Source organism: Salmo salar, chromosome 14 (genome assembly GCF_965601325.2).
Source record: "Salmo salar chromosome 14, fSalSal1, whole genome shotgun sequence".
NCBI lineage: Eukaryota > Metazoa > Chordata > Actinopteri > Salmoniformes > Salmonidae > Salmo > Salmo salar.
In genome coordinates this window covers 17,793,387-17,812,374 of record NC_138304.1, presented here as the reverse complement: position 1 = coordinate 17,812,374, position 18,988 = coordinate 17,793,387, and the positions used below count along the sequence as shown (strand labels likewise).

Genomic DNA, 18,988 nt, shown 5'->3' with positions numbered 1-18,988 from the left:
AATGTGACTGTTTGCTAGTAATGCAATGTGAATGTGCTGTTGGTCTTTTTTTGGTACAATCATAGAAATAGGCTAGCTAAGTAGAGAAACAAACTGTGGTTTGGTTATATCAGGTGCATGACATCGAGCAACATGCACAGTTACCAGAGTAGAATGTGTTGATTTTGGCCAGCTCCTTCTCGCACGTCTGAAAGAACTTCTCCTCAAACTTGGCGTAGTACCTCTTGACTGTGTCCTCGTCTGTGACTGGAAAGACAGGAGAAGATTTGAAGCACAAGGAAAAACGAGGTGATATTCATCTTCTCTCTTTTCCAGACAAGCTGATGTTTGCAAATGTCTTTGAGACCTTGCTATTTTTCCCACGTGTGATATTGAGCAGTGGTCCTTTCGCCAAAGATAGCCTCAACCCAGTCATTTCACATATTTGATGCATTTAAACACTAGCAGCCCATATTTAACTATCTAGTCAACTTAGAAGAAAGCTTGTTTAGAAGGGAATACATCAAAACATGTGAAACGACTGGAGTCTTAAGTAGGGACGTCAAACGTTCATCCTGCTGCACAGACCCTATGGACGCTCTAATCTAGAGCGCCTTGTTAAAATTGTGCTTAGGAGCATTTCTAAACTCTCTCCATGGTTAAAGTAGAAAGAAATGGATGTCATTATTGTAAATGTGTGAGTATGCTACATTTACTATCCTCATATATTGGGGCGGCAGGGTAGCCTAGTGGTTAGAGCATTGGACTTGTAACCGAAAGGTTGCAAGATTGAATCCCCGAGCTGACAAGGTAAAAATCTGTCGTTCTGCTCCTGAACAAGGCCGTTTAACCCACTGTTCCTAGGTCATTGAAAATAAGAATTTGTTCTTAACTGACTTGCCTAGTTAAATAAAAGGTAAAAAATATGGAAATACTGAATTAATTATATTAAATTACACTCATTTCCATATGGTGGACAAAACATATTACTACATTACACAAGCTTGCATTTTCACCACAAAGTTTAGTGGAATGAAACATCCGTTTTACGTCGGATTGGAGATGTTATTATAAAGAGTGTATAGTCATCACGCCAACACTAAATGGATTGCTTCAATCAGATTCACATATTTGGTTAGGTGCCGTTGATTTTGTCATACGCGTCTGTCCGTCGCCGGACTTAACGACATTGTCATTTTCAAACTTGAAATAGCACAGACAATTCGGGGCGTTCTCTGTATAAAAGTCGCTGGCCACAAACTAATACACGGATTTGACAGTCATCACTGAAACGAAAGCAACCCGTCACTATTTAGAACTACGTGTGGAGAGACGATTCGTTGAAATGATCCAGTCAAAAAGTTTTTGCGTTTCCTATTTCATATCTACCATAAACATTTTCCTACAAGGAGATGAGTTGATAAAAGCCTACTACAGGTTCTCATCTATCGACAGTTACATGTTGTATACCCAGGTTTGTTGTGGTTTTTCTTTTAAAAGGAGCGCAAACTATACCTGTCCCAGTTCCATTGATTTCAATACAATATCGATGCGAGTGATTCATTTGCACGCTCTATTGATTACAGTAGAACAAGCTAATCAATTTCAGTCTAGAGTGACCGATTGGTAAATATTGGCGCCTGAGCAGTTTTTAAAATGGTACTAATTTTGCTAAATACAGTAATCTGAACACAAGTGTGACGTGTGTGTAATTTTTGTCTTCAACATATCACAACTTATTGCAGCATATTGATTATTATATTATATTTAAAAACAGTGTTTTGACACTGCTATAATTACAAATCCATGACAACAAGAAGCAGCAATTTTCAACTTATGTTTTAGTAATATAAACTGTAGCTTTTACATTATTCTTCAGGATTCTACTTAATCAGGCCAGAACTAATGAACTTGCCCAAAAACATATGATATATTGATTTTGATGATATTAGTGTCTTGCCTACCTAAGTCTGCATTGACAGAGGCTGTCCTAAGAGATGGTACGGTATTGTGAGGCTCCGTAGAGAGCAAGTTTTCTGTACATACATTACACTGTCATTACTTAACCTCTCGAAGTTAGCTTATTCAGCACATTCAGGTGGCATGACATGGTGGAGATGACGTGGACAGTGTTATGACAACAGACAGCAGTTCTAGTACGTTCATAACGCTGAGAGCTGCAGAGGTCTTTTCGAACGTAGAACAGCTAGCCATGTCGGAGAGTTCACACACAGTAGAGGGTGAGAATGTTTTGATAGAGGTGAAAAGCGGCTTTGCAATGTTTTGAAGGAAGAGAGCTAATGTTTCATAGAAGGCTAATATTTTCATGCAGAGAACACAGCAGTGGTTAGAACACTAGACTGCTGCGAGAGACTGAAACGGTTCCAATTTCTACGGGAAGAAAATGGACGGACATGTACGACGTGTTCTTTACTCCTGGTCCTCCCGGAGGCCCTGCAGTGTGTGCAGGTTTTTGTCCCAGCTTAGCACTAAAACACCCGATTTCATATTGTGGATTAGTTGAATCAGGTGTTTAAAACGGTGTTACACTTGAGACTGAAGCCTGCACACATTTCAGCTTTTTAGGAACACTGGTCTAAAGCAGGGAGGGGTATTCAACCGGGGGTCTGGGGGTATTGTATGACATACCTACAGGAGAATATCTTCTTTCTAATAACGTCAACTTTATTTCTCAACTCCTAATATTGAGCAAATTGGGTGGTTCAACGAAATGAGTGTCTTTTGCATCCCTTTGATATTTTAAGTATAAATTGTGCAGCAATATTGAATTTTAAAAGCCTGTTATATTCCATGAAGTGCCCTTTAATATAGACCACATGGAGAATTCAATAAATCAGATTTTCTTTTATATGAAGAAAGATTTACTAAATTGCCAACATTCTGCATTTTGACATGCCCTCCGTGCAACCTCTGACTTCTAGGAAGATTTTAACCACCATTTCTCCAAGTTTTCACCATCACTGTGAAGACCTCGTTATTTTGTTGCTTTGACAAAGTCATTTCTGAAGATTATTATTTACTTGTGATTCAAAATCTATACCTCATTTTAAAGGTCAACCCTGTTACCTTAAAGTGTGGTGTCAGGAAAATAACCTCACACTCAATGTCAACAAAACAAAGATAATCGTGGACTTCAGGAAACAGCAGAGGGAGCAGCCCCCTATCCACATTAACGGGACAGTAGTGGAGAGGGTGGAAAGTTAAGTTCCTCGGCGTACACATCACGGACAAACTGAAATGGTCCACCCACACTTCTCCTTGCCATTTTTCATTCACCTGATAAGACATTTTTGTATTTTTTGCTAATGTATGATGGGGTTCCCTGGGCCGCCGGTTTAACTGAGAGGGGGGGGTCTAAAGTCATTTAAAGACAGTTTAGTATGTGCCTCGATACAGTGCCGCCTCGATACAGTGCTGCCTCACTCCTGTAATACCTCAGAAGGCCAGCAGGAGGAGCCGTTGGAGAGAGGGCAGCGGGATGGTTCAGAGTAATTCCCAGTGTTACAGTATTATGTTCACTTACAGTAGAGCTATGGGTAGTCCGTCCAGACAGGTGCCTCTGACTCAGTGTCTGAGCACTATCTGTGAGTCAGAACAACCAGACTGTGGTCTGGAAAACACTGGGTGGCTGTCAGGGATATTTCAAGGAGTCTACCTTCCTCTTACGTGCTCATGTAGGGTTCCATGTACGTTTTTAATCAGGTGCATTTGTGCTTGGATAGATTAGAAACTGGCACATACTGTGGCCCCCCCCACTGGAGTTAAGGAAAATTACATCCTCGATGACTTGGTTTCCTGAAATCGGTTTTGAAACTATGGTACAAAATCCCATGTATTTTGTAGGACCAAAGATGCTGAAATGAACTAGAAATGTGATAGGCTGGGATGATCTGAGAGGAAAGGATTCATCACCCTAGTCGCTTTTTGCCTTAGATGAGAAACGCTGATTCATAACAAAACGCTCATCCTTCCACTTTCTGTAGAACGAGTCTATCATGAATACATTACATACGCAAGGACACATGCATTCAGACATTTGCAGCAGAAGATTAATCACTGGAAGGGTTTTTTTCTGGATCAAAATGGGGCTTAGACAAAGGGTGTGGTCAGCCAGTCAGAGCAGCTGAATTCTGTCCGGTGCCTGGGCAAGAACATTTGAGGCCCCCATCTTGGCGGTGTAGTGATTTGTTTTTGCAGTTTTAAAGCAAATTTCCTGCAATTCTACACGTTACCATGGAGCTGAGAAAAAAGGTTGCCAATTTCATGCATTTTGCCATGGCTAATGCAGTGTTCTAATGCTCAAACATAATAACAAATTCAATACTCCTCAATTCATAGTTTGGGGAATTTTCAATTGTCCCTGACTGTCTAGCTTTTATTTTGTTGTTAGTCTTCAAAGATTATGTAAGAAAAAAAAAGTATATAGGTCCATATCTTTTCTACATACTTCATCTGGTTTCAGTCATTTAAGTTTACACTGAAAGTGTTTTTTATTTATTTTTTAAACTCCGTTTGGACTTAGGCAGCCCGAAAAAAAACATGTAGGCAGCCCGTCCAAGGATTTTCTATGCAGAAAAATCCCCTGCACTGGTCTGCAACAACAACAAAAACTGCTATGAGAGAGGTCATCGTTAGTCTGAATCCACTGGAGGAAGAGAGGATGGGGAGACTGATGGATGAGTGAATGGATATAATAGCTAAAAGAGACAACTCAGAACACTCCCTGTAGAACTGTATGCTGAACAGGATGTTAGTCTGTGCTAGTGCTGTTGGCGGGAAAGTCTCCAAATATCCCTTTTACTGGCCTTTCAGGCTCTCTCTGTTTTGCACGTGTCTTCAGTCAAAAGGTCGTAGAGAAATGTAAATTAAATGTTTTTATAAAGGATCTTCACAGTGCTTTCCCCCTACTGTCCTCTAATAAGCTTCGGTGACGTCTCAGTTCGCTAAATCTAGCGGATGACAAAAACAAGTTCAAAGTTTTGAGGGAGAAATACATTTTACGTAGATGGGTAATGACATGATTTTAATTTCTTTCTTCACATAAATGTATGTGTTATGACTCCAGTTTCAATATACAGTGACACATGATGACCAAATCTGAGTGGGGACTATCCAAGAGGGGTTGTTGTGACTCTGCAGATTAAATAGAGCTCATTTTATTAAAAGATATGCTATTTTATCTCAGACAGGGATCCTGACTGTGGCTGAATCATGGACTAAATTGACAGTTCTTCCTCAATGTCCCTTTTCTTGTTTTTCCATTGTCTTAGGCCATATATATAGTATCTCACAAAAGTGAGTACACCCCTCACATTTTTGTAAATATTTGAGTATATCTTTTCATGTGACAACACTGAAGAAATGACACTTTGCTACAATGTAAAGTAGTGAGTGTACAGCTTGTATAACAGTGCAAATTTGCTGTCCCCTCAAAATAACACAACACACAGCCATTAATGTCTAAACCGCTGGCAACAAAAGTGAGTACACCCCTAAGTGAAAATGTCCAAATTGGGCCCAATTAGCCATTTTCCCTCCCCGGTGTCATGTGACTCGTTAGTGTTACAAGGTCTCAGGTGTGAATGGGGAGCAGGTGTGTTAAATTTAGTGTCATCGCTCTCACACTCCCTCATACTGACTGGTCACTGGAAGTTCAAAATGGCACCTCATGGCAAAGAACTCTCTGAGGATCTGAAAAAAAGAATTGTTGCTCCACATAAAGATGGCCTGGGCTATAAGAAGATTGCCAAGACCCTGAAACTGAGCTGCAGCACGGTGGCCAAGACCATACAGCGGTTTAACAGGACAGGTTCCACTCAGAACAGGCCTCGCCATGGTCGACCAAAGAAGTTGAGTGCACGTGCTCAGCGTCATATCCAGAGGTTGTCTTTGGGAAATAGACGTATGAGTGCTGCCAGCATTGCTGCAGAGGTTGAAGGGGTGGGGGGTCAGCCTGTCAGTGCTCAGACCATACGCCGCACACTGCATCAAATTGGTCTGCATGGCTGTCGTCCCAGAAGGAAGCCTCTTCTAAAGATGATGCACAAGAAAGCCCGCAAACAGTTTGCTGAAGACAAGCAGACTAAGGACATGGATTACTGGAACCATGTCCTGTGGTCTGATGAGACCAATAAACTTATTTGGTTCAGATGGTGTCAAGCGTGTGTGGCGGCAACCAGGTGAGGAGTACAAAAACAAGTGTGTCTTGCCTACAGTCAAGCATGGTGGTGGGAGTGTCATGGTCTGGCGCTGCATGAGTGCTGCCGGCTCTGGGGAGCTACAGTTCATTGAGGGAACCATGAAAGCCAACATGTACTGTGACATACTGAAGCAGAGCATGATCCCCTCCCTTCGGAGACTGGGCCGCAGGGCAGTATTCCAACATGATAACGACCCCAAACACCCCTCCAAGACGACCACTGCCTTGCTAAAGAAGCTGAGGGTAAAGGTGATGGACTGGCCAAGCATGTCTCCAGACCTAAACCCTATTGAGCATCTGTGGGGCATGCTCAAACGGAAGGTGGAGGAGTGCAAGGTCTCTAACATCCACCAGCTCCGTGATGTCGTCATGGAGGAGTGGAAGAGGACTCCAGTGGCAACCTGTGAAGATCTGGTGAACTCCATGCCCAAGAGGCAGTGCTGGAAAATGATGGTGATGGTGGCCACACAAAATATTGACACTTTGGGCCCAATTTGGATATTTTCACTTAGGGGTGTACTCACTTTTGTTGCCAGCGGTTTAGACATTAATGGCTGTGTGTTGTGTTATTTTAAGGGGACAGCAAATTTACACTGTTATACAAGCTGTACACTTACTACTTTACATTGTAGCAAAGTGTCATTTCTTCAGTGTTGTCACATGAAAAGATATACTCAAATATTTACAAAAATATGAGGGTTTGTACTCACTTTTGTGAGAGATATATATATATATATATATATCTCGCAACTGTACAAAGGTGCAGAAGATGTTGCTTGAATACCAATGGGATCTTAATATTATTGAATTGCTATGAATCCCTCAATAGGCTATGGGCTGCCTCTGCTATATATCACCCAATAAAACCCTTTTCTGGTGTGATGTTGTTTATCATGTTCAATGTACACAAAGTGTACAAAACATTAAGAACACCTTCCTAATATTGTGTTGACCCCCCCCAGTGTAAGAAGTTAACGTTAATCAACCCGGGAGTTTATCAACTGCCCCAGGGCGTGGTAACAGTCACTGTAGTACTGGTAGCCAGCCCCTGTTTAACTGGTTTGGGTAACTCTATATAGCTCTACAGAACTGGGTCACTGAGGCCGTCTGGGCCCCGAGGAGGGCTGACAAGATTGGAGATATACACCAACCAATCTACACACAGCTGGGTGACACACTGCCAAATCACAGGAGAGGCTGACTAGTAGGCACACATTGTTGGCCTATTTGGTTGAAGAAAGACCCTTAAAACTATTTTGACACGGTGGGTAAGATGGTGGTGGCAGTGAAGTCAGACTTGTGAGCGTGCTGGTGAAGTGACATCATGATGTCTGTGTGTGAAAATTAACGGGCGAAACCAACCTCACAAGTCTGCAAACCTCAGCTGTTTCCAAGGACCATCATTAACTTTTCAATTACATTCAATTTAGCCTAAAATGGGCCTGTGATTATCGTTAGTCTGCCATGGCAAATAACAGCTATTTACACCCAGTTCTGGCACACACACACACGCGTAATGGCACGAAAACAGCAGCCGAGATAATCAACACACACCCACACACATATTCATAAGCAACAGCCATTCATAACTGTCATTTACCACACGTGGGTAGGTCGCATCCTCGCTCCCGTTCTCTCTGACACACTCACACAACACACTGACGAACAGCTGCAGCGATCACAACAATCACAGTTCTATTATCATGTGTTGATTGGAAGAAAATAAAAACGGTGCCTTTCGGCCTAATTCATGTAGTGAACGCATCTACGGCGTATCATAGCGATGAAAACAAAGACGACTGCGGTCTGCAGTTGAGAGTTTGGAAAGGGTAGGCCTACTGAACAAAGAGCTAAGGGTATTAACAAAAATCAAAAACACTTGGTTGAGAGTTTCACGGTGTGCGGACTGCGGTGTCTTCTTGGTTATATAACACCAGTTGGTTACTACATTGCTATTACAGTAAACACACTGGGAGCTTAACAGTGTCCCAATACTTTTTTGCCGACAGCACTGATGAATCGAGTTTCAACTTGGGCAACACTTCAGGCCACGTGTCCACTGTCCAGCCATAGCAACAGCACCTACAGACCCAGAGATCGACTCGCTCCAATCCTATCAGTGGCAGTGATGTTGAACTATGAGCGCAGATGAACACAGGAATCTGTGTTTGTTTTTGCGCCGAAGAAACCCAGGGATATCCAGTGTCTTCAGAACATATTCAACCCCCTTGACCTTTTCCACATGTTGTTGTGTTACAGCCTGAAATGAGATGGTGTCACTGATCTACACAATACCCCATGATGTCAAAGTGGAATTATGTTTTTAAGAAACGTTCACAAATTAATCAAACATTAAAAGCTGAAATGTCTTGAGTCAATAAGTATTCAACCCCTTTAGGCTTGCCATAACAAAGTTCAGGAGTAAAAATGCTTAACAAGTCACATAATAGGTTGGATGGACTCTGTGTGCAATATTAGTGTTTTTTTTTTAATGACTAACCCATCTCTAGACCCCACACATACAGATAATTGTTAGGTCCCTCAGTCGAGTAGTGAATTGTAAGCACATATCCAACCACAAAGACCAAGGAGGTTTTCCAATTCCGTGCAAAAGGGCACCTACCTAATGGCACCCACCTACCTTTTTAAACATCCCTTTGAGCATGGTGAAGTTATTAATTAGGCTTTGGATGGTGTATCAATACACCCAGTCACTACAAAGATACAGACGTCTTCCTAACTCAGTTGCTGGAGAGGAAGGAAACCGCTCAGGGATTTCACCATGAGGCCAATGGTGATTTTAAATCAGTTACAGCGTTTACCTGGGGCGGCAGGTAGCCTAGTGGTTAGAGCATTGGACTAGTAACCGAAAGGTTGCAAGATAGAATCCCCGAGCTGACAAGGTAAAAAAAACTGTCGTTCTGCCCCTGAACAAGGCAGTCATTGAAAATAAGAATTTGTTCTTACTGACTTGCCTAGTTAAATAAAGGTAAAATAAAAAAATAATAGCTGTGATGGGAGAAAACTGAGGATGGATCAACAACATTGTAGTTACTCCACAATAGTACTAACCTAAAATATTCCAAAACATGCATCCTGTTTGCAATAAGGCACTAAAGTAAAACTGCAGCTTTGTCCTGAATACAAAGTGTTACGTTTGCGGCAAATCCAACACAACACATCACATTCCAAATACTTCATATTTTCAAGCATGGTGATGGCTGCATCATGTTATAGGTATGCTTGTCATCGTTTTTCAGGATAAAAAGAAACTGAGTAGAGCCAATCCTACAGGACAACCTGATTTCAGTATGCTTTCCAACAGACACTGGGAAACAGCAGGACAATAACCTAAAACACCAGGCCAAATATACACTTGAGTGGCTTTCCAAGACGACATTGAATGTTCCTGAGGGGCCTAGTTACAGTTTTGACTTAAATCAACTTGACAATCTATGACAAGACTTGAAAATGGCTGTCTAGCAATTATCAACAACTAATTTGACAGAGCTTGAAGAGCTTTAAAAAGAATAATGGTGAAATATTGTACACCTCCCCGTGCGCAAAGTTCTTAAGAGGCTTACCTGTTAAAACACCCCTAGAGTAATTTGATGTGACGTCACTTTGAATACTGAATGTGTGTTTATGCTAGAGACGTACAGTTTCTTTCAGTGGTGTTCGTTTTTACCCTGTTATTTAGAACCTGACGGACAACTATAAAAGCTCAAACCAAGTGTAGTCACCCACTGGCTCAGACAGCTGAACAGACAAAGACATGTTCCCACCAGCACAATTTAGGTGAAGTCTCCTCCTCCCCTCTAAACATCACATATTTATTGCTAGGCAGGAAGCTAAGTGATGTGGCTAATAAACTGTTCCTTCTTTCTCCTGACCTCAGCCCCCATTCCTCACTAATCCACAGCTCTCCACCCTATCAGTGACCGCAAGCATGTGATTGCCTTTCCCTCACACAGTAACATTCCAAGCCCCTGGCTCATATCCAACCTTAATTGACTCCACCATATACATAACCAATAACTTCTGGTGTAACAACCAGACTGTGGCCCTTCTCCTTTTCCATAGGATATAACAATATTTCAAGTTTAGACGTCAGAACCCATCAGTGGCAACAGCTCAATCCTCTTTCTGACGGTTTTATAAAGCTTGCGCCAATTCCATAACATGGGGCGTGTGAAAGGACACTCTTACGACAGTGTTGTTTGTTGTGCTCTACGACATCCACAGGCTTTAACGGCAGTCATCTGAACATTGACGGCCAGGTCCTAATTTCCAAGATGTCTTCTCACAAAACCGACTGTCCAGACTGAACCGTTTGAGCTACAAAGGAATAAGTCAACAACATGGACAGGTAAGACTCTCACAGACATTTAGCTCTGACGCACACAAGCTTTAGGGGAGTTGGCACGAAGCTAACCCAGTGCCGGGCCTTAAAAATCACACAACGTGAATAGGGTGCAAAAGTGCCATAACCAAAGTGACTAAATACGGGTGTAACAAATAAATCCTGAGTTTGCTTCTATCGCCTAGATATAGGACGGACACGTCAACCTTATTCCTTAGGATTCATTTTTTTTACTCTGTTTTGCCATTTTATGAATGTGTTATTGAATGCGTTTCTATGGGCTATAGCAGTAAAGGCCAAAATCAATATAAAAAATAAATAATAATATATACTTTTTATTATAAACTGGGTGGTTTGAGCCCTGAATTCTGATTGGCTGAAAGCCATGGTATATCAGACTGTATACCACAGGTATGACAACACATTGGTAACCAGTTTATAATAGCAATAAGGCTCCTGGGGGGTTGCGGTATATGGCCAATATACCACGGATAAGGGCTGTGTCCAGGCACTCCGTGTTGCGTCGTACATAAGAACAGCCCTTAACAGTGGTATATTGGCCATGTACCACACCTCCTCGGGCCCTATTGCTTAAATATACCTACAGGGGTCCTAAAATTCTAAATCAAATAGCTAAATGATCCATGGTATGACCATCTTAATATATATATATATATATATATATATATATATATATATATATATGCGCGTGTGTGTTAGCTTAAACCTATAGGAGTTATTCATTTTTTATTCCACTTAGAGTATTTTGTGTAGATCATTGATTAAAAAAAAATAATAATACAACTAAATCAATTTTAATCCCACGGTGGGTGGCTAAAGTATTTGAAATAATTTCAAATAGTATTTGAACCCAGGTCTAACACACAGACATGCACACGTTTGATAGAAAACCATTTCTATCCCTTGAAAGAAGCTACACTGTATAATACTCAGCCTACATGCCTCCTCAAGCTTTGACTCGCCTAACGCCTCTAACTTCAGGCACATCTCAGGGTTGATAGATACCAACTCTTTTCACCCTAATCAGCTACACTATACAATCCTCCACCTACATGTGTGTACCGCAGTTCCCTCCAAGCTTTGACTGTGTTACAGACCTCAGGCTCCTACAAAAGGTGTTGACGGGCGAGTGGAACAAAGTAGCCTCTGTGGCCTGGTCAAACGTAACAAGCTGGATTAAGTCTTCAAGCTCACAATACCACGCAGACACCACAGGGAACTCTTAACGACCATGCTGCGTTGCACTGAGAATCACGCTGTAGAAATGGATTAGCCGTCCAAGAAACTGAGGACAGCTATGATGACGCCAGCGACGATAGAAAAGGTCTGGAGCAAAGCATTCTGTCATTCTCCTTGCTGTTAGACCAAAGACTGATGGACAGAAGCTTCATTTAAAGAAAGAGGGGTATTTGAGGGATGAGGTTTGCTTATTGTGCACTTTTCTTCCTCTCCCTGGCTCAACACTCTTCCTCCGCTCCGTCTTTCCTTCTCTCCATTTTCCACTTTGCCCAGCGCTTTTCTCTCCTGGTCTATCTAATGCAGGTGATTGACTTGTTCTTGCATTGATGTCTGCAGCAGTTTGATACTGAAAGGCCATTGGTTACCTAATAGTGGTGTGTTGGGGGGGAGGGTTGGGCCCTAATAGTGTGCAATATGCACGTTCGCACGCGCACACACACACACACACACACACACAGAGCTTATTTTACCTTCGATAGAGGGGGCCTGGTCCTGGGCAGAATACAGCATATCCTTGAAAGCCTGCAGAGCAGAAATAGAAAAACAAGAAAGGGGTAAATAAAATAATAAGAATAATAATCACTAACCTAACTAATTGGATGACACACAAAAAGGCCTAATGCACTGCAGACATTTTGTTTCAGGCGACATGACTTATGTTTCAACATGTAAACACTTTAAATGATGCACTTTAGGTGCACACATGTAAGCCTGCAGCACAATGTGTTATAACAGCACATGATACAGTGTGACTATTTTACTCGCATATGCGCCTAAATGTTTTGCTGTGCGTCCCAGATTTTTTTTATTTAGGAGCACCAGCGTGCCTAGAAATATGAAGGATTATTACCTCATATTTTTCATTCTCCTCAATGTCTTTGTGTCCGCCTACATTTCTTTTTGTTACTTAGGCGCACACGTCCTCCTGGTAAAAAAGCTCAGCGTAGAGCCCTGTGATGTGCTGTAGTGTATGACTCACGACGCTGCCGCTCCTTAACATGGGCAACCAGATTACTCCACTGCTGACTAGCTAAAACAGCCAGGCAATTTCTGCCCAGGAGCAAGTAAGCAGGCAGGCAGGCACTGAGGTAGACAGACAGAGGCCAGAGAGAGAGACCAGAGACAGTACAACCAACCAGCCAGCCAACCAACCAACCAACCAACCAGCCAGCCAGCCAGCCAACCAACCAACCAGCCAGCCAGCGGAAGCAGCCGAGCTGCGTGATAAAAACGGGTCATGCAAATCTAACAATAGAGAAGAAAGGTGAAGAAGGGGAAGTGTTCTGTCCCAGCTTTCCTTGGCATCAGGATGACAAAGGAAACAGTCAAGGTTATTCTGGTGCATCACGGAGCCAATCACACAGAACAGAAGGTGCTTTTTCGAAGCCCTAGCCCCCTAGCCAGAGTCCAGACAATGGGTTCAGAATAGACAGAGTCAGCAGCAGATAGCTACTGCAGTCTTTCTACATCTCTGTGTGTGTCCCGCAGTGCAGAGAACAAGAAGCCACTCGTTATTGTGGAGAAGCCAGTGAGACAGACGACAATACAAGTCCTCGGTGCCAATAGAGCCGCATGGTCAAGGTCACTCATGCTCTGCTGAATGAGTGGATTCAGTAGATGTACAAACAAGAGCAATGAATGAAGAGAACGAATGGACAAATGATTGGGAAAGAAGTCTAGTTCACTGGAAGACAACCTATTGGTTGTTCTACCGACGTGGACAAGTGCAAACAGGAGTTTCATAGTCCTGTTTTATTTCTGCCCATGGTGGATGATGAGCATGTGGTGCTGTCTGTGCATGACCTGGGATCAGCCATTGCGCTCTGGGTTCATTGGCATACTTGTGTTGTGTGGGAGTGTTTGGAGTTTCTGTGTGTGTGTGTGTGTGTGTGTGTGTATTATCTTACAGTGGGAATCGCAAATCAATCATTCCCAATCATTCAGTGTTTGCTGGTTCTTTATCAGGGTTCCACACTGTCACCTTATCCAACTTGTGTGTGTGTGTGTGTGTGTGTGTGTGTGTGTGTGTGTGTGTGTGTGTGTGTGTGTGTGTGTGTGTGCCAACACTGCCAACCCCCACTGTTCCCAACAACAATGATGTAGGCAGATCCATTCTCACATGCTTGTTTTCTTCTCTCGTCATGTGACTCCTTGGAACAACAGCTTCACCATCAGGCTACAATAACAGGCATCCTCAGTTCCTCAGTCCAAGAGATGCCTTTTAAAGTGTCCAGATAAATGTTACTCCTAGGCAAATAGCCTGGGGTCAGTTTTCGCTGCTATTAGACACTATTAGAAATACTGTACTTAGAGTCTACCCTACCTGGGGGGGCTACCCTACCTAGATGGAGGATAAAATGACTTGCACTAGTTCATGCCTATTCCCTTAGAACTTGGCTAGATCAGATAGAATCTCAGAAACAGTCAATAGCGAGACAGCGTGAGAACCAACAGACTAAGGGGGCCCATCTGTGTATTCCTCCATCTTAACTGTGGTCTTCTGTGAGGGGTCGGTTGTGTTCCAGCCCATCTCCACACAGTCGGACCGTACATATAATAAGACTGCTAGCCTTTATCATATTAATGTGGTTCCGAAGATGTAAAACACTTCAAGGCATTGTGAGATCTGATCATTTCGCACAGTGCGGCGGGCTGGAACGCGACCAGCGTCTTTCTTACTCTGCCCTGTAGCTGAGCCAGTTGATGACAGTGATATGACCCCGCCGTGAACCTGGTCCCTGCTCTGCACCCCACGAAGGCGGTCACAGGACTGTCCCTGTGAGAGCGAGGGCTAATATAAAATGGAACAGTCCACTGTTGAACGCTCCAGTAGTTTTATTAGAAACAGTCAGTTTGACCACACGGGAAGGCCTGAAGAAGACCCTTGTGGTAAAATCATTGCTAGTAAGTAAAACCACGGGAACATTTCGCTCCTAGGCTTAACCGTGAGAAAGTGTCTTCCTCTTTTTCACATGACGTTTTGTACCTTTTTTTTTTTTTGCACTACTTTCTAACTAGCAGTCCAGTGTTTCCCTAGGCTTGTTCGGTTTTTAAAATGGTGACAGTGAGGGACGGTGTTTTGACTGAGCAGCAAATTGTTTGTGGCACAGATGGTAGGGACGATAACAGCAACAGAGGCAGCGATGGCATGACGTGGTCTGCTTACAAAGCTCGCCAACTGTCATGCGATGCTCAGCATATAGCCTTACAAGACAGGGCGCCGGGCTACTAGTGTAGCGAAAGCCCACGCTTTCCCACACTACCCACGGTGTGTGGGTGTGGGTGTGTACGTGACAGAGAGGGCAACTGCCCCTTGCTTGAGCCTGTGTCTGTGCAGTAAGTGTATCAGCGGGTGCTAAAGTGTACATTTCCTAAAGAAAGCAGAACACTACAGGCAGGCGATTATCCCTTTAACCCAACCTCCCTCCATCCTCCCTTCTCTGACGCTGTAGTCCTGTTGGCCTTTCACAGGTCCGTGGTATCTTCGCATATGGCTGTACTCACACAGCATGGACCGTAATACAGGCCAAACAACAACACAAGGCCAGCCAAAATCAAAGCAGTGTGGACGGTGGAGGTGTGTGTGTGTATTTGGCTACACCAGGAGGAGTCTAGGAGACTGAGCCTGGTTAGAATGAACAGAGTCAAGTTGAGTGACTTCTGACTACAACTGACCACTCACTCTGTCTCCAATTTCACTGCATTCGTCTCCCTAATAGGCTACTAAGCTAAAAGAAAACTGATATATATATATTTGGGTGTCACGCTTATAATAGGATTATATCTACTCTATGACGCACAAGCCAAGATGAAGGCGTAGGTTGTCTATAAACTATTAACTACTGGTGAGTTAGCCACTGCATCTCCAATGTGAGCTTGTAAACCGTAATCAGGGTCATATTCATCGAACAGAAGAAAAGAAATGACTGAAAAAGGAAGGCACTACTTGAACGTGTCCAATAACAAACTTGTTTTTGTTTTCCGTTGCAAACCGTTTTGCCCTAACGAATACGACCCACCCTTGCTTTCTGCAAAGACAACAGCGATAATCATAAACTGTGACTTTAATGGTTCGGTGTAACTCGCGTCAGGTGACAGCCAGCAGCCAGAAAAATCGGCTGACACCAGCGTTCCACAAGAGCGAAAGACACAGCAGTGTAGACAACAACAGAGGTCACACAGACAGCACTAAGACTGGCACTGGTTGTTATTCTCAATGACAACCATAACCACAGTCACATACACATGAATACAGACAGACATAAATATGGCACGCAAACACATGAATGCGCACACAGTCACACAGGGTCATTCCGACGTCTGCATTGGCCATGCAGCATTTACGGTGACGTGGCCTCTGCAGAAGTCAGGGCGTTCATACTTCTTGCGCTTCGCCGAGCAGCGCAGAGCTGTTGTCAAGGAAGTTGTCAAGGAAGTGAGTTTGTGTTTATACAGGACCTCCCGCCCTCACCTACTATCAACCAATCATGTCAATGCGGAGCTATATGTAACACTCCGGATTGTTACAAAATTTGGGGCGGCGCAAGCCGATGCGGTACAGAGCTCCATTTGGACTCTGCGTGCTACCGGGGGCTCCGCAATTGTGTCACACTCTTCATACAGAGCCACCAACCACATTTCAGGCATAAATCGGCTTTAAGCTTCAGCCCGTTTCCCTGCTGAATCTAATTCAGAGGCAGTACAGTGCTCTGCTCATACAGAATGGTGAGTGCAGAGGCCAGCTTCCCTCTTGCCCTGAGAGAGAGAGAGATCAGTGAACAAATACAACACCTATATCTCAGAGCTGCACATGCATGCACTCACACACATGCATACGTGTGTGTGTGTGTGAGAGAGATCACACTCAAACAAACCGCACACACACACACAGCTAGGCAGAATCTAACAAACAGGTTCTCATAAATAGGCAGATTCTCAGAATTCTCAAAACCACTACACAAGTGATAATTCGTCTCTATGTGTTGTGCAACTCTAGCCAACAGCCGGGAGTGTGGAAAGACAAATTGTGTCATCATTGTGTAAAGAACTGACCCCCGCAAGAGCCAAAGAGCCATCATTCCGTGTCTGTTCCAGCCCTGCCAATCTCTAATCGGTAGGCTAATCCCACGAAGGAAACCTCCGCAGCACTGAGGTTAGATGATTAAATTATATGTACTGCAGATGGTCGAGAGTGCTATTTTCTGAGGGAGAAGAAAAGGGGGGGGCTGGGTGTGGTGGACACATAACTACTCCATATTTCATACATTTTTAAGAATGCCGGCCTGCACACCTGCGTAGATCAATATTCCACAAATCTATTTGGTATGCTTATTTCATAACAAAGATCCATTTTGTTCACACACTGTCCAGCAGACTGAAGTCCTGGGGGAGGGCAAGCTGACCCTTTACAGAGATGTTTTAATAAAAATCCGTGCAAGAAGCAGCAATGCGTAGATTAGAACTGGAAGCAGCTGTGGCTCAGTCTGACTGAGGACTGCAGCCGTCGTCACCTCCAAATGCAGGTGCTCATTGCAGAGCTACAGTATGTTGCTGCATTCCACACTGGTTCCATAGATTGCAGGTCTTTTCAATCATCCCCATTGAACAGAGGCACTGAGTTTGTTAGTAGCTGTGATGTAGGGTTCAGCCAGAATAAGACTGTAACGTAAGTAACAAAATGTGGGAAAAGTCAAGGGGTCTGAATACTTTACGAAATCTTATAGTTAGTCGTTTTATAAATTGATTATAATTCTTTTGAAAAAAATATAATTAATTTTAAGCCTTATTCATACCGTTTTGTTGAATAGGAAATACATCAAATATTTGTACTGTGTACTTGAGCTTCTATCCTCAAAAGTGACTACACCTCTGCAATTTATATCAGTTTTTACCAGAAAGGTGAGATTTTAACCTTTCTTGGAGTATGCAGCATTACTAGTTATTGTTTATTGCACTCATGATAAATAATTACTTGGGGGATTACGTAGATTACATTTTCAATTACATATAGTTACATTTCAGAGGTTAATTCCTCAATCTAAGTCCTGTGCATCCCAGCGTGTGACAAAATCAATGGTACAAAACCAAAGACATTGATCTGTTTTAAGATTGATTGCTTATGTCATTGTGATGACTAACTTTGACACCAATCGGAGGTTAAAAAAAAGGATGTGTAATTCCACTCAATTTTATGGGGTGAAAACGCAAGCTTGTGTAAGGTAGTAACACAAACTGTCCACATTAGGGAAGTTAGGGCAACATATACAATCATTTAATATGGCAAAGTAATTCAACATGTCAATTTAAAAGGTGCAATATGCAGAAATCGATCTGCCATTCCCTGGTTGTTAAAATTCTAATAGTTCGCCTAATTTCAGTTTGTGACAAAACAAGCAATCTAAACCAGGGTTCCCGAAGCCGTGAGTTCGCTACACCCGCAATAACATCTGCTAAACATGTGTTCAGTGTGACAAATACATTTTGATTCGGCCTTCCAAGATTCTTTTTTATTGTTGGACATAAACTGTAAAAACACCAGGAAATCAGCTATTTAAATTTTTTGAAAACTGTTCCCAAGTATTCCCACGCATAATAGAGACATTTGTAATCGTATACAAATAATAGATAGGATTTATATAGCACTTTTCTACTAACTGACGGTCCTCAAAGCGCTTTACGTACTCAGCTCATCCACCATCAAAGTGTAGCACCCACCTCAGTGATGCACGGCGACCATTTTTATTCCAGAACTCCCACCACACATCAGCTATCAGCTGGAGAGGTGAGGAGTGATATATACCAATTAGGAATGAGGGGGATGATTAGGTGGCCTTGACAGAATGTGACCAGGTTGGGAATTTATCCATGACACAGGTGTGAACACCCCCTACTCTTACAATAAGTGCCATGGGATTTTGAATGACCACAGAGAGTCAGGACACCACGTTTTAACATCCCATCCGAAAGACTGCACCCTATGCAGGACAATGTTACCAAATGTAATCAAGGTTTGAAAGAATTATGTTTTAGTCAAAAACAAAAAATAATGATTATGTTCTGGCCCCCCTACCATCCGCTGAATAACAAATTGGCCCACGGCTGAATCTAGTTGATGATCCCTGATCTAAACCCTGTGAAATATATTTTCAATTGTAATTTCCGCTGTT

The 18,988-nt window shown here is 42.8% G+C and overlaps 2 protein-coding genes across 2 annotated transcripts in view; one reads left to right on the top strand and one right to left on the bottom strand.

Annotated features, from left to right (window-relative positions):
* LOC106568876 (solute carrier family 53 member 1) overlaps nucleotides 1-18,988 on the bottom strand; it is a 32,611-nt gene that overhangs the window by 12,324 nt on the left and 1,299 nt on the right. The window contains exons 2-3 of the mRNA XM_045693983.2: nucleotides 12,293-12,344; nucleotides 145-246 (exon numbers count right to left, since the gene is read on the bottom strand). Coding sequence (XP_045549939.1) covers nucleotides 145-246; nucleotides 12,293-12,344 — 154 coding nt within the window. The remainder of the gene's footprint in view (nucleotides 1-144; nucleotides 247-12,292; nucleotides 12,345-18,988) is intronic.
* Nucleotides 10,443-18,988, top strand: part of LOC106568875 (dual specificity protein phosphatase CDC14AB) — a 49,765-nt gene continuing 41,219 nt past the window's right edge. The window contains exon 1 of the mRNA XM_045693985.2: nucleotides 10,443-10,568. The gene's annotated coding sequence lies outside the window, so the exon portion shown is untranslated. The remainder of the gene's footprint in view (nucleotides 10,569-18,988) is intronic.